The sequence below is a fragment of the Notamacropus eugenii genome, chromosome 1, assembly GCF_028372415.1.
Source record: "Notamacropus eugenii isolate mMacEug1 chromosome 1, mMacEug1.pri_v2, whole genome shotgun sequence".
Classification (NCBI taxonomy): Eukaryota; Metazoa; Chordata; class Mammalia; order Diprotodontia; family Macropodidae; genus Notamacropus; species Notamacropus eugenii.
The window spans coordinates 195,748,452-195,775,301 of record NC_092872.1 but is presented as its reverse complement, the minus strand read 5'-3'; the positions used below and the strand labels follow the sequence as shown (position 1 = coordinate 195,775,301).

The following is a 26,850-nucleotide window of genomic DNA, read 5'->3' as shown; positions in this document are numbered from 1 at the left end:
ATCTGTCTATTCTTTTTTTTTCCATTTCTTTCCACTGAACTCAAACTAAATGTTCTTGGTCCTTTTTATTTTTTGATCTACTAAAGCTCTTCCATTCTCGTCTATCATATTCCCCAACCTGTTATATAGTTTCCTATAAATCATGTTTTCATTTCCTTAAATGTCATCTCCTCCAAGAAGTCAGATGGAGTGGTGTCCATCAAAAAAAAAAAAAAAAAACAACAGGAAAAATGTTCATATTCCCTTCCTGATAATAATGTAAATGTAGAAGGTGCAGGAATTACACCTGTTTTGCATCCAGTTTGGACAGGGTAGTAAAAAAAAATAAAGATAGTAGCATTACTTAAGTGAATAATGACTACCAATCTATGATGATAAATGGTGATTTGCAGAATCATCATCTTAGTGAAATATCAGGAGATAATTTGGGAAATTCAATAAAAGTTCAGGTATAGTTTTAGAACAAGCCCCTAATTTTAAATGTTTTCCTACCAAAAATTGCAAAGAAAATAAGGTAGATATTAATGATAAATGATACAATGAACACCTTTGCATGTGCCATTTATTATTGCAGGAAATACCGATTTCACTCTAAGATGCTTTTAGCAAGCATTGAGAGTTAGCAGAACATCTTCTCTTACAGTTTCTTTGCTACAGAAATTGTACCTGCAGGAAAAAAAATGGACTATTAACTACAATTATCTTATTACCTTTATATATATGCATATATTTAGAGTGATGTCACAGCATTTTATATCACTCTTAAGCTTTTCTATATTTACTCTAGTAACTTGAATAAGTGATGTCTCCTTTATTAGATTGTTAGCCCCTGTACGATAGGAGTTGAAGATGGAAGAGACAATAAGTACAGAAGCCATATTGAGGTCAGGGACTATACCTGGGAGAGGGCCTTATATATAATAGGTATTTAATAAAGGTTTGCTTGAGTGGATTGAATCTATGCTAATGCTCTCACTTCACTACTACTACTACCAACTACTACTAGTACTAGTAGTACTAACTACTACTACTACTAACTAACTATTTATATAACAGTTACTATTCCAGGTACTGTGCTAAGCACTTAACAACAACCTCATTTGATCCTCACAACAACCTTGGGAGGTAGGCTACTGTCATTGTCATTACTGTACAGATAAGGAATCTTAGACAAACAACAGTTAAGAAGCTTGCCTAGGGTCACACACCTAGTAAAATAAGGCTAAATTTGGCCTCATGTCTTCCTAATTCCAGGCCCAATGCTCTATCCATTGTGTCACCTAGCTGCCCTATATGAGCAACATAAGGCCTGGAGATTCAAGCACTCATTTAAGGTCACACATGTAGCAAAGGTTTTACATCCTTCAAAGCATTTAATTGAGAGTCTTGATTATAGTAGGTCTTCATGAAATGCCCTTTTTGGGTTTGTCAAGATTGCAGTTTTCCCTTCTACTCTCTCTGGGAAGAAGATAAAATGGACAGAAAAGTGGGATTTCCTGAATTGAAACCACTGTTGTGAAAAGGGGAGAGGGTACTGGAGGTTTCACAAGAACTGATTTTTAAGTTTTGCCTCAAGTGTGTCCAGCTAAGGACCTTCCAAGTAGCTTCAAGAAATATAAGGCCCAGAGGACTCAGAATGAACTTTGTCTATGTATTTTAAATTATTGCCAACTACTTAATATGGCATTTCAGAAAAGAATTTGGCCACACCATGGATAGGCTTTAAAAATACTGATGGAACCCATAATCAATGAATCAAAAAATCAAGTTTGTATTTAGCACCTACTGTATGCCAGGCACAATGTGAGGTGATGATCACAGAAATCTAGAAGTATGGAATGTCTTCAGAATGAAGGAAAATCAAGAATATTTTGAAGAAAAAAAGGAAATAAACCAATTTTTTATGGAAAATAACTCAGGTAATAAGTGCTTTTGGTCCATAATTCTGTATTTAATGTTCTAGAGAGGAAAATATTGCTAGCTTCAAAATACTGTCATAGAACCCTTATGCACCTTGGGTGCTGAACATAAGGATTCTGTGGAACACCATTTGGGAACCTGAATTTGAGCACAATACTGCATATTCCCTGAAGCTCCTGCTCTGTGAGGACAGTTAGCATGCTCAATTTATTTTAACAATTAAATCAGCATTTATTAAACACCTACAGTGTACTATATTGAAGACCTTTGACTAGATACTGGGAATTCAGAGATAAGAAAAAAAACTTTAAGAAGCTTTTATTCATCCTTGTAGTCTCTTCTACTTTATCCATCATTTAATGGGCACTCAGGAAATATTTGCTAAGTGTTAAACAAATATATGAAGCAGCACAAGAAACCATCCCAGAGTAAAATAGTTCTGTCCAACTTGCTTTGTTTATGTTCAATTTTTGTCATATTTCTGCTAAATAGCAGTGCCTGAACTAAAGATATTTCCCAAAACACATGAATTGAGATTATCTTGGCCCAGAAAGGATCAAGGAAAAAGTGGTATGTAACCATTAAATGATTTTCTATATTAGTAACCAGACATTTACCACACAACATTAATTCAACCATGATCATTTTGCAATAATATTAATGAATTACAACCATACTAACATAACATAGCACAACTGTACTACAATATTATTCAATTTAAGGTGCCCCAATGGTATTTATCATATTGTTCAATAGAACTAACTGCCTTTTCCCTTAACTTTATGTTTTCCTGGAAACAATTAGATGTTTGTTGCTTGTGTGACATTTAGTTAAGTTCATTTTTCTCTCTGAGCCTCAGTTTTCTCATCTCATCATAATGAGGGACTTGGATTATTTGATTCTTAAGTTTCCTCTTCTCTCTAAATTCTATGATTCTGTTCTCCTTTGAAGAACATTAGGTAGAGACCTGTTTACATAATTGGAATTTCACAATGGTAGAGTCTCAAAGTCAAATTCTGACCTTTCCATAGATTTTTATTGGATGACACAACACCAATCAACACAGCTTTGAAAGTTTAATTTCCTAAGGTAAATTATCATCTCATGAAATAATTTACATACAAGCTAAAGGTAATATGAGAAGGCTACTGAAACAAATATATCGCATAGTAGATGTTCTGGTGACCATATTACAAATATGCCTCTTCAATACTTCATATCTGTCTAGGTTCACAATAATATTACTTACGTTTGTCCATTTGAAGTTTCTACGGAGATCGTTGATGCTCCTACTTTGGGCAGGGTTAGATTGATCACATTATTGTCCCACAGAAATTTAACTCTTTGAAGTGTTCCAACATCGATATCTGAATCAAACTCATTCATATGTGAATCACCTGGTTTCAGGCTCCCCCTTGGAACAGAAGTAAATAACAAATACAAGTACATGAATCTCTATATATATTTAGTTATAAAATCTATACATGATACATATTTTGTCAATTAAATTGTGTTTCTGATGTATTAAACAAAGGCAAAAAGGCACACAAGTGTAGATGTAATTTATGCTCCAAATGCTTTATAGTATTTTAACACGTTTTGGTCACTTCTTTCTCCCACAATTTAAGAAGTGATGACCTCTTTAAATCTCTTTCCTCCATCTGTTGTGTTAGCAAAATAATTATTTACTGATTATAAATTAAGGGCCTGGTGACAAGAACAAAAAATTCTCCCGTGAAATAAAAATAAATGAATTACTCAGTAAATAGCAATGCATCAAAGTTAGAAACAAAATTCTAAAGTCAGTTTCAGTGTGCAATGTTCACAAGGAAGTCTCGTGATTAATTTCATAAAATGTATGTCTTAGTACTAAGTTAATTTTCATAGCAATGAAAACATAACCAATAATTTCAGTAATACTTGTTTATATGAAGTAATAATTCAAACATTTAAGATATATGATGATATTGAACTCACTTGTAAATATTATATTGCTTGCTGTTTCCATTACTTCCATACAAAGCTACTATTATTGTTCCAGTAACCTTGGTTCCAGACAATGTGACAGTTACCTTATACCTCCAACCTACAGAGAAAGGTAGAAATAAAAATATGAATAAATAAATATATTAGATATAAGAATAGATCAGTAAAATTTAATTTAGATGGCACTAATGTTAATTGTATGATAATTTAATTATAGTATGCATGATTCTTATTGAATGCAAAGTTTTAAGTAATTCCTTTATTTTCAAATTTTCACTTCTTACTAATAAAATGAATTTAAACTAAAGTCAAAAATCATCTTCAGCATTCACTCTACTACAGTCTTACCCAATGTCACACAGTGACAAAACCAGCCCAAGAATTCAATTCTGTTGTCTCTGTCCAATATTTTTTCCATGTTGCTGTTCCTTACATTTTATTGCCACATGATTTTGACTTGACTAGGGAGTCCTGCTTTCTTAAAATAGTATTTCTTTTTAAACAATCTCTAATTGATATTTTTCATTCAATTAATCTTTCATCCAATTCAACCTGCCATTTTTCCAAAACTGTAAATTTTATATCAAAAAATTATTTTGTTTATGGTTACTTCACCAATTTAGAGCTCACTATCGTGATGCTTGACAGCTTATGAAATGCTTTTCCCACAAAGAAATTTGTGAGAGTGTATTATGATTCCCCGTATTGTAGATTGTAGAAGACCAAGCTTTTGAAAGTATAAGTTATTTGACAAAGGTCATGTATTAATATAAGCAGCTAGCAGAACCTTTCTTCAGATTGTGACTCTAGACCCACCACTCTTTCAACTGTATATTGTTTTAATATCATAAATTCAGAGTTGTAAAGGGCTTTAAACACCATCTAGTCTAGCACTCATTTTCCAGTTAAGGAAAATGAGGGTCAGAGAGATTAAGCGATATTTATTCAGAGTCACAGAACGAGGAAGGATCAGAAGAGGGATCTGAAGGTAGGTCTTCCTGACTTCAAGTACCTCTGTCTACGTACTCTGCCACACTATCCCAACATGGCTTGTCTACAAAAACACGACAATCCTGCTAGGTCAATGTGGGGGCAAAATTGTGAAGGAAAGAAAATCTTCCACATTTTTAACGTCTTAATTCCTTACCTTCTTTTCCCTTCTTTCATTTATTGGCTAGAGCATACTGAAATTATGTCACATTCTACTAAATAAAGCTATTCTCAGATCCTTTATATACACACAGCTATGAATAAGCTGTCATTACTCCTTATGGAGTCCATCTTTCAACAGTTATTGGGAAAGAAGCATAAAAAAAAAACAGCCTGATTTCCAATGTGTTGTTTTTTTTTCAAAATTCACAAAAGGAAACATGGGTGTATGTTGAATGATGCTGAGAACATGTACCAATATTAAAACTATAGAAACTAGGAAATTTAGTTTGTGAAACCTCTGGATGTTGACGATCTGTTTCAAGAAACGCCTGAAAGCAGAGGTTCATTTCTACATACAACATATTTAACAGTGGATCCATGCTTTGTCATCAGGCCCAGGAAAATCTACTGCCTTCTCTAAATTGGCTGTCAGTACCCAGTAGTTATCTCCTAAATATGGTCATTTCTTTCCTTTTCCTGTATGTACTGGAAGAAGACTTTCTAACAGGCAATAATAATTTCACAGAGTTTTGGAAATGAGGAAAGTCCAACAAAAACTTACGAGCAAAATCACTGGAATCCCCAGTATTGAGATAAAAGACTTGTCCCACAGATGCTGTTTTTCCAGCAAATCTGTCAGCATAGTGACCCATCTGTGGACATCCTCCAGATGGACATGGGAAGCACTCATTCTAATGAAAATACATAAATGGTTAATGAAAACATGTTATCTTTCCAAGTTTTACCTCCCTACACTCACCCCATCCATTTAATTATCTAAAAAGTAAATATAATTCTGGCACTTTCATAACAGTTAATAAAAAATAATCATATCTAAAAATATATGGAAGAATTATCCTATCCTCCAGACTAAGTCTGCATAATATAATAAATGTTTGTTGAACTGGTAGCTTAAATTGAATGATGAAGGCAGTTTTCAATAAACTTGTAGTAATGAGTGTTAGGACAACCTAACAATGGAATATGGAATTATGACTTTCCCTGGCCCCAACCAATAACCATAGATGGCATTTACACAGCACATAAATTTTGCTAAGTATTTTACACGTTATTTGCTTTGGTCCTTACAATACAACCTGTAATGTAGGTGTTGTTATTATTATGATTTTACAGATGATGAAACTGAGGCTGAGAGAGATTTAATTTGCTCTCCAGGGTCACATCACTAGTAGATTTCTGAGGCAGAATTGGGATTCAGGAGTTTCTAACACCAATTCCAGTGGTCTATTGTGACACAACTCCCAACTAGAGCTTGAGATGTTTTTACTTGGCAAGTGACATATATCTCTAATTATTTTTACAATAAAAATTGTATGAACTACAGGAAAACTAGTTCTTAAAAATAATTGGATGAATCTTATCAACATTTGGGATCCAAGATCACAATACAATAATGCTGCACTACATACCTGAGCAAACCATTTTTTTTCTTTTATAAAGAATCTAAAGCTCCATTTATACTGTGCCACAACACTAAACAAAACTGAAAAATCCAACCCGATATAAGGATGTATAGGTGATTGTAGCAAGCATCCTGATACATCCAGGATGTCCTGCTAGCACAGGTTCTTAGATCTGCTTTTCAAAAAAGGAAAGCAATTTTTGAAGAGTCAACCATCTTCTTTAATCATATACACCAACAGAGAAAATATAAACAGAGAAATAAAAACTAACAGGCAAGGCTACTGTCTGACCATAAGCAATACATATATCTCAGATCAACAGATCCAACTGTGTAACCATTACACATAGTTACCGGAGAAAGAAGCACCAACATCTAGGTTTTCAAAGCCAGAAATTATGGGTAGAAGAGGGAAGAGGCTGCATGATAGCTAAATGCTGTTAATAATTAGAATTCCTAATAATGCAATAGGTTGGTGACCAGTCTCCCTTGATGGAGGACTCTAATAACCCCTGGGTGTTCCCTTATCAGGCATGGTGTAATAAGGATTGCTTTCAAGTATAGTTTGCATTAAATGACCTCTAATGGTCCTTGTTCCATCCAGGTCTGTTATTCTGTGTAGAGAAATATCTTTTCCTAGTTCTTCACATGTTATTTCATTTGCAAGGAGCTAAGGGCAAGGAAATTACCTCTATCAATGCAGATTAGCACTTTTCCAGAGCACCGAAGAATTGTTACCCCCCTCAAGGTCAAACTAATATGTGCCAGAAGAAGAGACCTCAACATTTATGGATCAAGTTCTCTATGCAGCATGCTTTGTTGATTCTCATGATAGGCAATAACTTACTGCCTGAAAAGATTTGTAGGAAACACAGGGATATCCAGAAAAGCCATTTGGGTTGAGGATGCTGTCTGCATAATACTTGTAACTTCGCAGGTGATTACATGCTGCAAAATCTCGAGTTCCTGTGAAATTAGATAGGATCACACAGAAGGAACACTGCATTCTTTTTTTGGATCCAAAATTATTATTGGGAATTTATGGCATTTAAATAAGTCATAGACCTCATAGATCATGGTCAAACTTTAAGGACATATCACACTTTTAAAAAATATAATTTATGTTTTATGATATATTCAGCTATAACTAAGTGCTGTCAGACCAGGCTTGTCACTTAGTATAGGGAGCTCCTGGAAAGAGAGTTCCTTGACCACAGGAGGTTGACACATCCTCTTCAATTTAGACAGAAAACTAGGCTACCCAGAGGTTCAGTGAATTGGCAGCGTCATAAAACCAGCACTTGCCTGAAGTAGGTTTTTCCTGATATTTCCCTGACTTTTAGATCAGCTCTCTAGCCACTAAACAACACGGATTCTCAAATGGAGTTAGTGGTTACAAAAATGAGGCTAAATATACATGAGAGGGGAGAATTTGTTTTATGGTATAATGCATATATTCTGGTGTCTGTAGTTTACTATAGGACAAGCTGGACTGACCCAATGGAAATCTTACACAAATTCATTTCCTTTCATAGTTACATACCCCCACTCTAGGAGGGAAGTCTCATACAATAGTAGAGCACTATGGAACATACTTCCAAATTCACAGTTTTACAGAATGCTAAGGCAAAGTGTTGGTGACACACATTGGCAAGTTTGGCAAGATGATAATGTACATTTTAGTAGTAACTTTTGTTATATACTGAATGGACTTACCTTCCCAGATTCCATTTATGTCTACAATCTGAGAAAGAGCATTCTTCTGACATCCGGGCATGTCTTCTCCTCCATTTGGGAAGAAATCGAGGTGTCCCACTATTTGACTAGTTCCAAAACCTAAGACATTTGAAACAAGTGTTAAGTGGATTTGAATGCATTGCAAAGAACTTAATTACGGCTCATCATACTTGCAAGAATTGAGAGAAAGAGTTCACCTAAGTAAGGGACGAAAGCAGCAGCATCTGTGTGAATGACATCAACAAACAAGGCATCACTGGCATCCAATCGGACTTCTTCTGGGGCCCCCTCAAAGCAAGGTTCAGCTGGATCCAATCCTGGGAGAAATATTGTTACATTTTACTTATATTGTTTTATCTTATAAAACATAAGCCATTATTAAGTGGCAGCTATGACATGGTGCATAGAGAGTTAACTGCCAAACAAGAAGACCTGGGCTCTATTACTCCCTTTGAGGTGCCATCTGTCATACTGGATGTGTGACCCTGGCCAAGTAACTTAACCTCTGATTGCTTCAGGTTACTCTCTAAGACCGTAAATTGCAAATAATTCCTGACCTGAATTGGTCACTCCACATCCAAGGATTCACTACCAATGAAATCAGAGCTCTAGATCTTACCCCCTAGAATTTTTATGGAAAGTATCTGTAGATTTAATCATTTTCATTTGGTGATTTATGTAATAATGATCATAATAATATAATAGTTCACAATTAGGTAGTGCTTGAGGGTATATAGTACATTTCCCTCACAATGTTATTTAAAGATATATAATTTGAATAAGTGTTATCTCAGTTCTGTAGATGAGGAAACTGAGGTTAAGATGTTGAAGTAAGAGGGTGGAGCCAAGAAGGCAGAGTAGAAGAAGGAACTTGTTGTACCTCTACACCCAAAGCCTATACAATACCTGTAGAAAATCATTCTAAACAAAGCCACAAAACAACAGAGTGAAAAAGATTTCCAGCCCAAGACAGCCTGGAGGGCCAACTGGAAAGGTCTATCACACCCAACTGGGAGCAGAGTGCAGCACAGCCTTGGCCATGCCTCTTGGCAGGGACATAATTGGAGCAGGCTGGGGTGCGGAATCCCGGGCAGCAGCTGTGGTTCCCAGATTACTCAACCAACCAACACCAAAGACAGCTTCAAAGGTCAGTGAGAAAGCGCTTTCACCTGGGTGAGAACAGAGTGGGTCCGGACCTAGCCCTGGGCCCAGGGCAGCCACACAGCCACTGTGGCACAGCATTGACTTTTAGAGCCCTTGGACTAAAAAACCTGGGGGAGTCTCAGCCCTAAGTGGCAGTCCTGGGGTGAAGAAGAGCACTGGCCTGGTAGAGCTGGTAGAGGCTCTGGAGAGGGAATCCTACTCACAGATCCTGGGTAGAAAAGCTTGTGGTTACTTTCAGACCAGAATGCAGGCCAGGAAAGGAGTAAACTCCTCTCCCTTAACTGTATCACCTTGGAGGGACTGAGACTTTACAGGTTAGCAGAGTATACTCCTGACTTGACAAAGAACTCAGAAGAAAAGTAACAGGCTGGGAAAATGCTCAAAAAAGGGGGAAAATATAGGATTATGGAAGGTTACTTTTTTGATGAACAAGTATTTTCTTCCATACTTTCAGATGAGGAGGAACAAGGCATACCATCAGAAGAAGACCTAAAAGTCAAGGCTTCTGCTTCCAAAACCTCTAAATTAAATATGCAATGGCCTCAGGCCATGGAAGAGTTCAAAAAGGATTTTGAAAATCAAGTAAGCAAGGTAGAGGAAAAATTGGGAAGAGAAATGAGAGTTATGCCAGAACGCCATGAAAAGTGAGTCAACAAATTGCTAATGAAACCATGAAAATGCTGAAGAAAATAACACCTTTAAAAATAGACTAATCCAAAGGCAAAAGTGGTCCAAAAAGCCAATGAGGAGAAAAATGCTTTCAAAAGCAAAATTAGCAAAATGGAAAAGGAAGTTCAAAACCTCACTGAAGAAAATAGTTCTTTAAAAATTAGAATGGAGCAGTTAGAAGCTAATGACTTCATGAGAAACCAAGAAATTACAAAACAATACCAAAAGAATGAAAAAATAGAAGACATTGTGAAATATCTCATTGGAAAAACAACTGATCTGGAAAATAGATCCAGGAGAGATAATTTTAAAATTGCTGGACTACCTGAAAGCCATGATGAATAAAAGAGCCCAGGCATCATCTTTCATGAAATTATCAGGGAAAACTGCCCTGATATTCTAGAACCAGAGGGTAAAATAAATATTGGAAGAATCCACTGATCACTTCCTGAAAGAGATCTGAAAAGAAAAACTTCTAGGAATACTACAGCCAAATCCCAGGGTTCCCAGGTCAAGGAGAAAATATTGCAAACAACCAGAAAGAAACAATTAGAGTACTGTGAAAATACAATCAGAATAGCACAAGATCTAGCAGCTTCTACATCGAGGGATTGAAGAGCTTGGAATATGATATTCCAGAAGTCAAAGGAACTAAGATTAACACCAAGAATCACCTCCCCAGCAAAAGTGAGTATAGTATTTCAGGGGGAAAATGGTCATGCAATGAAATAGAGGACTTTCAAGCATTTTTGATGATAAGACCTAAGCTGAATAGAAAATTTGACTTTCAAACACTAGAATCAAGAGAAGCATGAAAACGTAAACAGGAAAGAGAAATCATAAGGAGTTTACTAAAGTTGAACTGTTTACATTCCTACATGGAAAAATAATTTTTGTAACTCTTGAAACTTTTTTCAGTATTTGGGTAGTTGGAGGGATTTTACACATATACAGAGACAGAGGACACAGGGTGAGTTGAATAGTAAGGGATGATAAATAAAAAAAATAAAATAAAGTGCTGAGAGAGGAATATATTGGGAGGAAAAAGGGAGAAATGAAATTATCTCTCATAAAAGAGGCAAGAAAAAGCTTTTTCAACAGAGGAAAAAAGAGGGGAAGTGAGAGGGAAACAGTGAAGCTTACTGTCATCACATTTGGCTTAAGAAGGTAATAACATGCACACTCAATTTGGTATGAAAATCTATCTTACAATACAGAAAAGTAGGGGAGATGGGAATAAGTAGGGTGTGGCAGGATGACAGAAGGGAGGGCAAATGGGAGGAGGGAGTAATTAGAAGTAAACACTTTTGGAGAGGGACAAGGTCAAAAGAGAGAACTGAATAAATGGAGGCAGTATAGTATGGAGGGAAATATAGTTAGTCTTTCACGACATGACTATTATGAAAGTCTTTTGCATAATTACACATGTATAGCCTATACTGAATTGCTTGCCCTCTCAGTGGGGATAGGTGGGAAGGGAATAGGGGAAAGAGTTGAAACTCAAAGTTTTAGGAAAGAATGTTGAGAATTGTTTTTCCATGCAATTGGGAAATAAGAAATACTGGTAATGTGGTATAAAAATCTACCTTGCCCTATAAGAAAAGAGAAAAGATGGGGATGAGTGAAGGGAGTGGTGTGATAGAAGGGAGGGCAGATTGGGGAAAGAGGTAATCTGAATGCATGGTATCTTGGGGGAGGCGGAGCAAAGAGATAGGGAGAAAATTTGGAACTCAAAATCTTATGGAAATGAATGTTGAAAACTAAAAATAAATAAACAAATTAAGAAAACTTGAGAAAAAAAGAAAAAAAAAGAAGTTTAAGTAACTAGGCCCAAACTCTTACATGTGTATGTATATGGATAATTGTGGGGAATGATAGTTTGAATTTCTTATTATATTTAGAATATCATTGAATCTTCTGTTGCCATTTCTGTTCCAAAAGGTATTTTCTGAGCATGACAGAATTTACCACTAGGTTTCTATTAATAGAAGGCAGGGATAACCAGTTTTAGAATTGTCAGTCATTTGAATAGCACCACAGTGGTATTAAGCTTGAGGGAAATAAAAGAACAAGGCACTTTTATCCTACCAAGAGAAGTTCCAACTTTATCAAGAATTTCTCTCCTTTAAACCCTGTGAAAACACCAGTTAATTTTTTTCTAAACACCTCTATTACATGGTCAAAATACAAGTACAGAATGCAGATTCCCCAAGGAATATATAAGTTTCACTGATTTGTTTGACAGAGCCATGATGTTAACGATAAAAAGAAGGGTGAAGATAAAAGTCTAAAACAGCTTTTTAATCAGTATTTCCGGAAAATTTCATCTCCTATCTAGGATCAGATTTTTTTCTGAGGGAAAATAATCTAATTATCCCAGGAGAAGAAATTTAATCATATCAAGTCTCTTCCAACAAAATACACACACACACACACACACACACACACACACGTTATACATATATATATATATATATAATATACATTTAAATATATATACATATAAAACCTATATGACGCTGATATCAGGTAAAATGAAGGTACTTTTTAATGTGTTACATAAAATTTAAAAGATCACTAAGTTCCCATCATGTTCACCCTCACATCTTAATTATATCATGGCAATGTTAGCATAGTATTGCAGGTTTTATCATTTTAATCCTACCTGTGATTCGTCCAATAAGACCATTTGATCTTCTCCCAGCTTCTCCAGCAATATGAGATCCCAGACTGTGGCCAATAACATGGACATTGGAAAGGGAGTATCCAAGCTCATTCTGATGAGAAAAAAAGCCTTCAGAAATGGCTACGTTGGTATTAGTAATGTGTTCATGACACGCTCTTTGAGAGTCTTTATTGATAGTGGCTTTTCACTACTGCTCAACAGAGAAATGATGTATTTCTAACCTTTCCAGGAGCACAAATATTAAAATATTCATATTTTTTTACTTTTATTTTGTACTTACTTCATGTCTTAAGCAACGTGTTTTTAAAATGATTTTGTCAAGTTTTTGAGAAGGGAAAGATTTGATACTAAACCCACCATGCAGAATTGTGAGATGCTTCCCAAGGCAAAGATTTAGAATAAGAAGTGATAAGAACAAATTAACCAGCCATCTACCATTTGAGTCTAAAATATGTCTCATGTTTTTCATTGACAAGTAATATAGGACATAGGATCACAGATTCAATGGCAGAAAGACCCTTGGAAGTCATCCAGTCCAGACATTTCCATCTTAAGAAATAAAGACCCAGAAAATTGACTAGCCCAAGCTTATACAAGTAAGCTAAGTAGTATCACTGGGATTTGAAATAGGATGCTTGGACCCTAAATCAAACACTCTTTCTACTGTGCCCCACTGCTTCCCAAAATTTCCTAAAAGCTGACATTGACACATACACAAATAATCTGACCTTTAACAACTGTCTAGGAACCATCATTTTAAAAACTAGCAAAATTCAGTCAAGCTACTAGTGCAAATCAGTTGTAGGAGTTTGGGAGTGAGGTGTAATATATCAAACTAGTTGCTTGATCATTTTCTTAAAACAGATGAGTAGACAATTTAGTCCAAATGGAAAAATAGATCTGTGTTCATAATAATAATAATAATAAATAACATTCATATACTGCTTTTAAGTTACAAAGCACTTAGCAAATATTGTCTCATCCTAACCTCACAGCAATCCAGGAAAGTAGATGCTATTATTATCCCCACTTTGTAGATGGGGAAACTGAGGCAGAGAAAAGTTAAGTGATTTGCTCATAGTGACCCAGCCAATATGTGTCTGAAGTCAGATTTGAACTGATCTTCCAGACTCAACATCTAGCACTCTATTCACTGAGCTGCCTTCATCTTAGCAGACAAAAACTCACACACAGACACACTTCCGTTCCCTTCTGGTCAACCAAAACAAACTGAAATCTTTTTATAGAAAGGCTGATGATTATTGGATGAGCACAGAGTTCAAAGGACAGTGGCCAGAGAGTATGAAATAACATGAAGACAACTAGTTACCTTGAGATAATCCACAAAATAGGCTATTTCAGCCCCTACTACTCGAACGTTTTGGGTGGCTTGGGTATAAAAAGTCCGTGAACCCTTACTCCAGTCCACGCAGATGCAGTTTACCTCTTCCACTCTAAACAAATTCTACAACAAATAGAGGAGAAATATTTAAATCATTAAAAGAGTGCTAGAACAGCCAGGTTTTAAAGATTTTAAACAATACCACAACTTCTCAACATAACAAACTATATTTTCTATGTATGATTTGTTCAGGATCTTAAAAGCTACGAAGAAATACATCCATTAACAGTGATAAAAAACACTTTAAAGATGGTACAATATAGAATTACTACCCTTTGACATTTGACATTCCCAACTATTAATTTGACTTTGCTAAAAACTGGTATCTGAAGTTCAGCAAGGACTCTACTGAGGGATTCCATTACAGCAAATGGAGAAATGTACATTAAGGGAAACTACAGGAAGCATGATATACAATGTGTTGCTATTATTAAGCAAAAATAGGGGCAGGTCTGTGTACACAGATTTCCCCTAGCAGACCCTTTAGAGATGAGTATAATTGGTAAGTGAAAAAGTTTATTATGGGGATGGAGCCAAGATGGCAGAGTAGAAAGACGCACATACACATAGCTCCGAACACACAACCCACAGAACGGCTAGAGGGGATCAACTCACGGTGAATTCTGCACCCAGAGGCCACAGAACATTGGAGCGAGGGAGATTTCTGTTCCGGAGAGACCTGCAAACCTCTCGCGGGGGGTTCTTCGCTCTGCGGACTGGGCGCCAGAACTGGGAGCTGAGTGCAGCCCTGCAGCGGCCACGACACCGTGAGGAAAAGATCTGAGCGGACTACGGAGACGAGATCTCCAGCGGCGGCACAAGCCCCCCCACCCACAGGTGACAAGGGTCGGTGAGAGAGTCTCTTTGGCGGGTCGAGAGGGGAGTGGGGTGCCCCCATGGCTAGGGCCCCCCCCCCCCCGGGAGATAGAAGCTGAGAGGCAGCTGCAGACAGGGGCTCCCCAAACGGGTGGGAGCCTGGATCCATTGTGGAAGGTCTGTGCATAAACCCCCTGAGGGAACTGAGGCAGAGACCTGCCCCTGACCACCTGAACTTAATTCTCACACTGATTAGCAGCCCTGCCCCCGCCAAAAACCCTAAGGCGGGAAGCAGCATTTGAATCTCAGTCCCCAAACGCTGGCTGGGAGGATCAGGAGGTAAGGTGGGTGTGAGGAGAATATTCAGAGGTCAAGCCACTGGCTGGGGAGAATGCCCAGAAAAGGAAAAAGAAATAAGACTATTGAAGGGTACTTTCTCAGAGAAAAGACACTTCCTCCCTTCCTTTCTGATGAGGAAGAACAATGCTTACCATCAGGCAAAGACACAGAAATCAAGGCTTCTGTGTCCCAGCCCACCCAATGGGCTCAGGCCATGGAAGAGCTCAAAAAGAATTTTGAAAATCAAGTTAGAGAGGTGGAGGAAAAACTGGGAAGAGAAATGAGAGGGATGAAAGAGAAGCATGAAAAGCAGATCAGCTCCCTGCTAAAGGAGAACCAAAAAAATGTTGAAGAAATTAACACCTTGAAAACTAGCCTAACTCAATTGGCAAAAGAGGTTCAAAAGACCAATGAGGAGAAGAATGCTTTCAAAAGCAGAATTAGCCAAATGGAAAAGGAGATTCAAAAGCTCACTGAAGAAAATAGATCTTTCAAAACTGGAATGGTACAGATGGATGCTAAGGACTTTATGAGAAAGACAGATATCACAGAACATAGCGAGAAGATTTGAAAAATGGAAGATAATGTGAAATATCTTATTGGAAAAACAACTGACCTGGAAAATAGAATCAGGAGAGACAATGTAAAAATTCTGGGACTACCTGAAAACCATGATCAAAAGAAGAGCCTAGACATCATCTTCCATGAAATTATCAAGGAAAACTGCCCTGAGATTCTAGAACCAGAGGGCAAAATAAATATTCAAGGAATCCGCAGAACACCGCATGAAAGAGATCCAAAAAGAGAAACTCCTAGGAACATTGTGGCCAAATTCCAGAATTCCCAGGTGAAAGAGAAAATATTGCAAGCAGCTAGAAAGAAACAATTCAAGTATTGTGGAAATACAATCAGGATAACACAAGATTTAGCACCCTCTACATTAAGGGATCGAAGGGAATGGCATAGGATATTCCAGAAGCCAAAGGAACTAGGACTAAAACCAAGAATCACCTACCCAGCAAAACTGAGTATAATACTTCAGGAGAAAAAATGGTCTTTCAATGAAATAGAGGATTTTCAAATTTTCTTGATGAAAAGACCAGAGCTGAAAAGAAAATTTGACTTTCAAACACAAGAATGAAGAGAACCATGAAAAGGTGAACAGCAAAGAGAAGCCATAAAGGATTTACTATAGTTGAACTGTTTACATTCCTACATGGAAAGACAATATTTGTAACTCTTGAAACATTTCAGTATCTGGGTACTGGGTGGGATTACACACACACACATGCACACACACATACATACATAGAGACAGAGTGCACAGAGTGAATTGAAGAGGATGGGATCATATCTTAAAAAAAATGAAATCAAGCAGTGAGAGAGAAATATTGGGAGGAGAAAAGGAGAAGTTGAATGGGGCAAATTATCTCTCATAAAAGAGGCAAGCAAAAGACTTATTAGTGGAGGGATAAAGAGGGGAGGCAAGAGAAAAACATGAGGTCTACTCTCATCACATTCCACGAAAGGAAAGAATAAAATGCACACTCATTTTGATAGGAAAACCTATCTCATAATACAAGAGAGTGGGGGACAGGGGCACAAGCAGGGTGGGGGGGAGGATGGAGGGGAAGGCATGGGGAGGAGAATGCAATCCGAAGTCGACACTCATGGGGAGGGAAAGGATCATAAGAGAATAGAAGTAATGGGGGACAGGATAGGATGGAGGGAAATATAGTCAGTCCTATACAACACAACTATTATGGAAGTCATTTGCAAAACTACACAGATTTGGCCTATATTGAATTGCTTGTCTTCCAAGGGGAAGGGGTGGAGACGGAGGGAGCTAAAGAAGTTGGAACTCAAAGTGTTAGGATCAAATGTAATGTTCTTACCACTGGGAAATAAGAAATATAGGTTAAGGGGATAAGAAAGCTATCTGGCCCTACAGGACAAAAGAGAAATCGGAGACAAGGGCAGGGAGGGAGGATAGAGGAGAGAGCAGATTGGTCACAGGGACAACTAGAATGCTTGGGTTTGGGGGGGGGGAGGGGATAAAAGGGGAGAAAATTTGTAACCCAAAATTTTGTGAAAATAAATGTTAAAAGTTAAATTTAAAAAAAAGTTTATTAATTCTTTAAAAATATCCTGTTTTCAATGAAACTAAAGGGATTTTTGGACAGACCCATATTATGATCTTTACAGGTACATCACTGGAAAGGTATTTCACATGAAAAAAAATATCCTGAAGATATGTATTTCAAACTTTTGGCCCTATTAAGCATGTGTTCCTTTCTATAGAACCATAATTAGCATGGGGTAAAGGGGTAAAGCTCCAAGGAGCTGATATCTTATGTAGAAAGTGAAGAGGAATATGGGATATATTCTGGCTACAGTCTTGTAGCTATGGTCTCCTTTCCTGGAGACCAGCTTCCTTTCTCCCCCACGTTCCAAACCTAGCATATAAAAATACCATGACTACTTGGGGATAGGGGATGAGTTGCCCCCATGGGCAGTAATCATTTTTCTGTGCCACCATAACCCTCACCCACCCAAATAGATTTGCCACAGGATCATATGTCTAGTTACGGCTCTGCTGATGATTCCTACCTCCCATCTTTGCAGTTTCACTGTAAGTCAAGGTTTCTGAGAACCTAGGCAATTAACGTAAATGACTGTTGAACTGAATTGAAGTTTGCTGAATGTTTGAACTGGGGGCATTAAGGAACAGAAAAAGAAAGATCTCTTGGCTCTGGAGGGCCATGTCCCACCAGTAGAGGCCTGAGGAACTGCTCTCTCAAACACAAGCCAGAGCACACCTGGAGAAGAAGGCTTAAGGAGAACCAGGGGTGGGGGACTTGTTGCCTGGAAGGCTATATGTGGCATTCTAGGTCCTTAGATATGGCCTTTTGACTGAGTCCAAGTTTTGCAGAACAATTCCTTTTATTAAGGGGGTTAGTTCTGTGAAGGTTGGATTCAGTCAAAGGGCTGCACTTGAGAAACAAGAGGGCAACATATGACCTCAAGGCTACAGGTGCCCCATCCTACTAGACAGTCATCTGTCTCTGTCTGACCCTCCTCTGTCTGGCTTCAGAGGTCAAGAATGTGAGCACTTAAGGCCTGTTTTCTTAGTAGCCTTCCTTCCTCAAAGAACATCTGCTCCTTGATAACGTAAGGGGACGTGAGGATTATAACTATTAGAGCACTGCACTAGGAGTATTAGGGTATATGTACAGAGCTTTTATATAGCTAACATTTTAAAATTTGCAAAGCACTTTATATATGTTAACTTCATTAAATCTTTACCTTATCCCCATTTTATAGATGAAGAAACCAAGGCTAAAAGAAGTTAGATGACTTATCTAGGGTCATTCAGTGTCTAAGGTAGAATTTGTACTCATATCATCCTGAATATAAAATCAAAACAAAATCCACTGTACTACCCAGCCCCTCCAAAATTAAAAAATCTAGTCAAACAGCTTACAATAGAATCAGGAGTGTCTGTGGTCATCTATTCTAACCCGTGATTTTACCAATGAAGAAACCGAAGTCAGAGAAGAAAAATTCCCCAAGAACACTCTCTTAGTTAATAACAGAGGTAGCATTTGAACCCAAATACTCTGACTACAAATCCAGTGCTTATTCTCCGTGCTCCCTCTCATATCAGTGAAGAAACTGAGACCTAGGACTGGCAAATGACTTTGTAAAGGTCACACGGCTAATAAATACTGAAGCCAGAATTAGACTCTCAAAACTTTCCACATATAATTCCTACAATGTTATAGAAAATATTATAGAAAATTTTGTGATATTATGATATTAGAACAGATTAAAGTTGTCAACAAATGTGCCTTTGTAGCTCATATCCTAATTTGTAGGAAAAATGATGTTATAATGGTTTTCCATTGTTATCTTGATTTTCTGTTCCTAGTTTTCATTTACTCTAGAAAACTAGTGTAGTTCATCATATGTAGAAGTGTGAAATGAATAGACTGAAAGAAGTCTCCGTGATAGTTATGGATTGCCTTTTGATGAAATAAATTCTAGCAAATAGCCAGCGCCCATCGCGGCACCCTTGTACATGTTGGGTAATTAATAAATGTGTAACTCACAATCCATGGAAATGAATGAAATGAAGGGATTAGTAATTGGGTTAAACCTCTGGAAATGGGCATAACCTGTAACTCATTTGGTTTGGGGGTCTTGGATAAGTCATTGATCTTCTCAGCACATAGTAGCCATCAATGTACACTTTCTGAATGAGTGAATGAATTAATATATGTGTCCTTAATACTATTTTTTTAGATCTTTAGGCTACTGAAAACTGACTATATTTCATTAAAAGGTAAAATCTCTTAGTTCTCTTTTTACAACTTTTATGATCAGAGGGAAAGAATCATTTCTAGGTTTCAAATAGAAATCAGAAATAAAGATCAAATTGGATGGAGGAAGTGTACATCTTTTTCTTTCAGTGAGAAATCAATGAGCTGAAATCAAGGCTGATAAAATATTTTTGTCCTATGCCAAGTTAAATGCTTCATTTGGGAATCCAAGGCTAATGAGAAAACCCTGGAAAAAGACTAACAGTATCTTCAGTGGCAACATAAGAGTATCATCAGGGGCAAAATGGCAAGGTAGAAATAACGCTGGTCAGGGAATCAAAGATCTTGGTTGCAATTGCCTTACAAACTGTTCGTAGGAGCACAAGTAGTAAGCAGCAGAAGTAGAATTTAAACCCAGTTCCTTTGATTCTAAATCCATTGCTTTTTCCACTATACTTCGCTGATAATTTTTGGCCATGTTCATGTAAGTGATAACACTTGACTGCTTAGTTCTCACATCTACAGAATGAAGATAATAAAACTCATGCTATTTTCTTCACAGTGTTTTTGTAAGGAAGGATTTTGTAAAGATTAGCGTAAGAGAATGAGAGGGTGGGTTTTACCACTGCTTTCATCCTACCGTGCATATGCTTGGCAGCCAGTTTTCTTCACCTTTGTCTATGAAGCCATGAACAATAAATCGAGTTTTTCGATTTTTGTTGAAATTAGAACTTTTGACAGCTGCCACATTATCTGGAAGAATTTCCTGTGTTAAGAAAGAAAATATTGTATATCAGCCTCTCTATTTTCTGAAATATGATTCTTTGGACATGAGGGGGAAAGCTTCTGAGAAAGAAGTCTTATAGCTACACAGACACTACTGCAAAGCACAGCCTAGGAAAAACAATATGAAACATATGCTCTAATGATAATGAGAGTAGTTTAAATGTGCAAAAATATGGCCTAGAAGGAGGAGCTGATCCTTATCTATTATAAGGTAATTACTGATATAAATACAAAATATAAATCTTCAACTTGTTTGCACAGCTGATTGTATGTAGTTGTCTCCTAAGACTCTGAACTGTGTGAGAGCATAGATGGTTATTTTTTCTTCTCTTTGTATCCTTGGCATGTCACATGGAGCCTGGCATATAGTAGGTGCCTAATAGATCCTTGTTGATATGCCGACATAAGACAAATAGTGACTCCCTGGAAAATTCACAGTAAAGTAAAACTTTATCTAATTGTTTTTAGAAAGTACTGAAAGATTCTAACTACCCTCTCTGGTGTATGTTCAGAGAGGAACTATGAAATCTAGACAGCCTATTATTTCCTCTAAATAATATGCACCGGTCGTAAATCCTAAAATAGTAGCAGGACTTACTTCATAGTTGTTTGGGTTTTCATTGGTATACAGGAGAAAACGGGTGCCGACTTCTTCTGGAGACCAGGGGAGTACTTTAAGGGGTCTTTCAAAAATGCCAGCCCATGGTTTATCATCTGAAAAGCATCCCAGTCTTGAATAGCAGACTTCATCTCCTATAATCATTCAAAAATGAACATCTCAGTAATAAATTAAATTATAGGGTAGTTTTGATGAGTTCTGCTACACAGAAGAAGGACTTGTTAAAATAATGTTTTAGATTTTACTTCTCTCTCCTCAAAATCTTTAAATGGTTAAAGTGCTTCATTCCTCTTATTGGCCTAGTAAGACCTCCACACAAACCGGTTGTTTTACCCCCCACCTCCCATTTTTGTGCTGGGTACAAAGGGAATAGATTCTGGGGAAAGCTCACCATAGCCATCCAATGAACAAATGTGTTAAGTACCTAATACATGCCAGGCAGGCACTGTGCTAAGTACTGCTAAGACACCTTAGTGCTGGATGTGGTGGCCCACACCATAGTCCCTGCTACCAGGGAGGCTGAACTTGAAGGATCTCTTGAAGTCAGAACTTCCAAGCTGCAATGGGCTCAGACTGGCCTAGATATATTGAGTCCTTGGGAGCAGGGTGCTGCCAAGTTGCCTAGGGAGGGAGTGAAATGACCCAGGTCAGAAACAGAATAGAGCAAAGTTTCCATGTTGACCAACAGTGATTAGATGAGGCCAGTGGGTAGCCCTTGTACTTCCAACCTCGGAGACATAAAGAGACCCAGCCTCAAAAAAAAAAAAATAGTCACCTCAACTAAAGGTAGGATGGTGCAGTAGGATAAACTTTGTTCTTGTAATTTAAAGAAATTGGTTTGAATTCCAATCATGAAAACTTACTTTTAAAAATGTAAACTAGAGGCAGCTAAGTGGCACGGTGAGTATAGCACCTGCCCTAGAGTCAGGAGGACCTGAGTTCAAATCCACACTTGACATTTATTAGCTGTGTGACTTGGAGCAAGTCAGTTAACCTCGATTGCGTTGCCTCCCTTCTCCAAAAAATAAATAAATTAATTAAAAAACATAAAGTAGCATAAAAATATTATTTTTATTTTTTTTACTATCTGTATGACTTTAGGCAAATCACAGCAACTCTGAATTTCAGGTTTTTATTGCAAAATAGGGATGATTATAATATATATTAGGGTTGTTTGGGGGATCCGTGACAGAAAATGTATTTCCAATTTCCTACAGCATTTGTCAGATCAGTCCCTTAATTTCAACATGATTGCAACTGAATTTCTTCCCTCATAAAACCTGCTCTTCTTTTAATTTGTCAATTTCTGTTAATGACAACACCACCTTCTTAGTCTCTGAAGCTGGAAAACCGAAAGTCATTTTGCATTTTTCTCTCTCTTTTACCAAATTAGATACATCCAATCAGTTGCCAAGTCCTATTTATTTTAAATCTATGGCATCTCTCACATCCAGCCTTTCATTTCTTCTACCACTCCAATCTCCTTATTTTAAATGTTTCATCACTTCTTATTTGGACAATAGCAATAACTTTTAATGGGTCCTTCTGCCTCCAATCTCTCTATTATCTTGATAATGTAACTTTTAAAATATGACTCTTACCAAACACTATCAGTGACTCCCCAAGGATCAAATGTAATGTCCTTTTCTTTACTTTTAAAGCTCTCTACAATATGATTCTATCCTTCCTTTATGCATGTATCTAATTCTAATAAATATCAATCCCTTTCATATAGTCTTAGTCAAACTAGACTATTAATCATCCCTCAATGTCATCCTGTCTGCTTCATGTACAGTCAGGAGTATCGTGTAGAAGACTGGCCTTGGAGTCAGAAAGACTCAGACCCCTAGTCTGAGTTGTATGACCTTACAAAGTAATTTAAGTTCCCTGGATCTCATTTAGGAAACTGCAAAATGAGAGGATTGGAGTAGATGGCCTATGAAGTCATTTCCATTTCTAGATCTGATTATTCTTTGCTCATGCTTCCCCTTCTCCACCCCCTCTTCTTTTCTTCAGGGTGCAATTCCAGTGCTACATCCCAAAAACGTCTACCCTTATTCTGCCAGTTGGAAGTGATTTCCCCATCCTCAAATTTCTCATGACACTATGCTTGGATCTCTCCTTTCCACTTAGCATATTCTACCTTGCATTATAGCTCTTGGTGTACATGTCTCATCTTCCTAATTCCATTCTAACTCCTTAGGGGAATGAACTACATTTTCTCCCTTTTCTGTACATATACTGCTTGGTAAATGATTGCTATTCAGTACACTTCTTTCGAATTGGGCTGAACAGTAAAACACTAGACAAGTATGAACCAATATGTTCTTCCAGTCTTATGTGACTGGCAGAGATGCTCCCAGCTCTAATCAGGGTTGAACACTCACTTGAGAGCTTAAATTTTACCCAAGACCCAAAAGACTTTCCTCTTTTGATCCTAACAAAACCTTTGGCCCAGGAGACACTCAAGATGGTGGAGATGTAGGCTCAGACAACAAGCAAAAGCAATAATGAGGTTAGCATAATTCTGAACTTGAACTTTACAATGTCAGTGGACTCCCTCAAAGAAAAAATATTCAGTGTTGGCAGTGTTACCAGAATTTAAAGTTAGAGCACTGTAGGAAGGGATATTTATGTTTTGCCATCCTCTGACTCCATGAGTGTAGGGACATCATTGTGAGGAATTCCCTCAACAATGCTTATCAACTCCTGCTCTGCAACTTAGATAGTTACCTAGTGCACAGAGAGGTTAAGCTGTTTGCCCAGGGTCCATGCAACTAGTGTATACCAGGAGTGAAACATGAACCTAGGCTCTCCTGATACAGAGGTAGGCTTTCTATCTATTACATCAGATTGTCTCTAATAGAGGAAATAATTCTGAACCATTTCACACCCTGAGACATACAAGGGACTTACATGTATAACACATACACAAATATGGTTTCTTACCTGCCACAGTGCCCAGTAGCAGAGAGATTGTCCAAATGAGCAGCATCTAAATAAAACCAAATACATAGTTGAGTCTTGGTAGAGAAACATAACAAAGACTGTAATGGTTCTTGTTCACTTGATTTTTTTCAATTGTTCTGTTTTGTTTTTAATAATGTACATAATAAAACAACTCTCCAAAATATTTCCCTCACTCACCATGGAAGTTCTGACAAGCCCCATGAACCACTCCAAACAGTCTCTAAATGTCCTTTTATAACAAAATCTTATCTTCTGTTGGCATTGCCATGGGAAAAGGGCATAAAAAAGAGAGAAACTGCCAAGTGCGTATTTCTTATTTTAATCACAGATAAAACCAGATAGTGAGTAAATTTTCCATAGTAATTATAGGCAGGGAAAAGAATATTTGTAGATGTAAAACAGTCTTTGTTAATCTGATTAGCAGTTGCTCAGATTCAACAAACATTCAAAACATTCAACCAAAGTAGAGCACATGGGGAGGCAGTAATGCAAAATCAGTCTGGAGAGCTAGGTAGGAAGCAATGAGGGGGAGGGGTGAGCGCGCAAGGGGGGCGGGATTTGAATCCTGCAGATAAATTACTGAGGAGTTAGTATTTTCTCCTCAATAAAGAATGAGTGTAGGGGAAGCTCCTGAGTTCCATCTTGTAAATAATGACTTTGAGGTTCTTATGGGACATTTAGGAAGAAACATCTAGCAAATAATTAATATGTGGGGATAGATTTCAGAAAAGGTAATTAGGGGTTGATTTATAGCTTTGAGAGTCATCTGCGTAGAGATGATTCTTGAATCTATGAGAGCAGATTAGATGTCTAAGAGAGTAGAGAAACAGTAAAGAGCCCAGGAAAGAGAGTTTTGTGGTGTTCTAACTCGAAACGTACAGGAGATGGATGATGATCCATCCTGCAAAGGAGACAGAAGAGTGGTAAGTGTAGTTGAAGGAGAACCAGGAAAAACTAGAATTATGGAGGGGAAAAGGAAAGAAGGCACTGAGGGGTTGGTTGTTTGAGTGTCAAAAGATACAGAAAAGCCAAGGACAATGAGACCTCAGAGAAGGTCTCAGAATTTAATAACAAAGAGATTGTTAGCACTGGATCTAAAAGTTCAGTCAAGTTATAGGGTTATAAGTGATATCATAATCTGACTTATAAATGACTGGTGCGTAAAGAAATGGATTCAGCTATTATAGAGGTATTAAAATGATAAACAGGGTGGTTTCAGAAAAACTTAGATTTACAAGAACTCATGCAATATGAAGTAAGCAGAATTAGGAGAATATTGTACACAGTAATAGCAATGTTGTACAATGAATTGTGAATTACTTAGCTGTTCTCAGCAATGCAATGATCCAAAATAATCCCAGAGGACTCCTGAGGAAGCATACTCTCTGCTTCCAGAGAAAGAACTGATACTGTCTGAATACAGACTGAAACATACTATTTTTCACTTTCCTTATTTCTTTCTTTTCTTTTTTTATTCAAGTTTTCCTGTACAAAATGACTATTATAGAAATATTTCACACAATTGCACATGTATAAACTATTTATGATTGCTTATCACTCCAGGGAGGGAGGGAGGAAGGATTGGAATTTGAAACTTAAAACTTTTATTAATGTTAAAAAATTTGTTTTACCATGCAATTTTGAGAAAAAATCAAATATTTTTTTAAAAAAGAAGTGGATCCAGCATGCATAGCTAACTTTTTTTCTAGAAGTTTAGTGATGAATGGGCAGAAAGATAATAGCAATTTGATTAGGAGACAGAAAGATCAAGTGATTTTTTTTTAAAGGAAGGGAAAGATCTAAGCACATGTAGAGGGAGAGAGGGAAGAGTCAGGAGATACAGAGGAACTGAAGATGAGAGAGAAAGGAAAGGAATGATGACTAGAAGAAGCTCTTAGAGAAGAAAAGATAACGGGCTCAAGTGTCAAAGTGAAGAAGTTGGCCATAGGGAGGAGACAGGTCCGTTCTTCCTCAGGAACACTGAGGGACAGGTATTCAAAGTGAAGGACAGTGTTACATTATTTCAACCTGAAAGCTTTTTTAGGGGTCCCATTTCTCCCTACAATTCTAATGGATCAAGATTCATATAAGAAAATATTTTCTTTGCATAGTCCTTATTATAGTAACTTTATAACCAGGTAATGACAATCTAGCAGCCTACGTAATATTTCTACAAACTGCTGAAAATACGCAAACAATGAAAAGATTCAACTCCCTTCTTATTAACTTAGTATTAATGCTTAATAATTTTAGGAGGTGGAAATTACTTTGACTTGATACTAAGTTACTTTCTGGAATACATTTATTTCTCAACAATAATATGGAAGACACAAAGAAATTGACTGGTAACAGAAAATGTGCCTAGGTGATAAACCTCCAGAATGAGATGTGAGGATGATGATGAAAGAGAATCCAACCAAGTTTTAAAAAAAACAATCGGAAAGGCAAGTATTATAGAAGAATTTTGAAAATAATCAATTTGGAAATGATTATATAAATATAAAATATTGCTATGTATATAAGATCACTGTTTCTATTGGCTACAACAAAAAGAGTTACTATAAATAACTGCACAAATGAATAACTTGTCCTCTTTATTTCTTGGTCATAGAAATCTAATAGTGATAATACTGAGTGAACAGGTTTGCATTATTTCTTGATTTTTAGAATATAGTTCTGAACTGCTCCTAAATGGTTAGACATACTCACTACTCCATCAATAACACATCACTGTGCCTGTCTTCCATGGTCCTTTCAACAATTATCATTTTCCTTTATTTTCATTTTGCCAATCTGATAGATATGAGGTAAAAAAGAGTGATTTAGTGATTGGCATTTCTCTAATTAGAAATTTGGAGC

The 26,850-nt window shown here is 37.1% G+C and overlaps 1 protein-coding gene across 1 annotated transcript; it reads right to left on the bottom strand.

Annotated features, from left to right (window-relative positions):
• Positions 1-602: 602 nt before the first annotated feature.
• Positions 603-24,016, bottom strand: LOC140524487 (pancreatic triacylglycerol lipase-like). Its single transcript, XM_072638980.1, has 12 exons — positions 23,971-24,016; positions 21,001-21,155; positions 20,257-20,382; positions 14,068-14,202; positions 12,717-12,828; positions 8,416-8,535; positions 8,198-8,317; positions 7,329-7,447; positions 5,621-5,750; positions 3,898-4,006; positions 3,170-3,334; positions 603-666 (listed from the first exon to the last, which is right to left on the bottom strand). The coding sequence occupies exons 1-12, from the start codon at positions 24,014-24,016 to the stop codon at positions 603-605; spliced, it is 1,401 nt and encodes a 466-aa protein (XP_072495081.1).
• Between the last annotated feature and the right edge of the window lie 2,834 nt (positions 24,017-26,850).

Excerpts from the sequence above, each read along its gene's own strand:
- LOC140524487 (XM_072638980.1), bottom strand. The coding sequence starts at position 24,016 with ATGCTGCTCATTTGGACAATCTCTCTGCTACTGGGCACTGTGGCAG. Across the intron at positions 12,829-14,067 it reads ATTTTGTGGATTATCTCAAG|AATGAGCTTGGATACTCCCT; the intron begins GTAACTAGTTGT and ends TTTTCTCATCAG. Across the intron at positions 667-3,169 it reads GAAACTTCAAATGGACAAAC|GTACAATTTCTGTAGCAAAG; the intron begins GTAAGTAATATT and ends TTTTTCCTGCAG.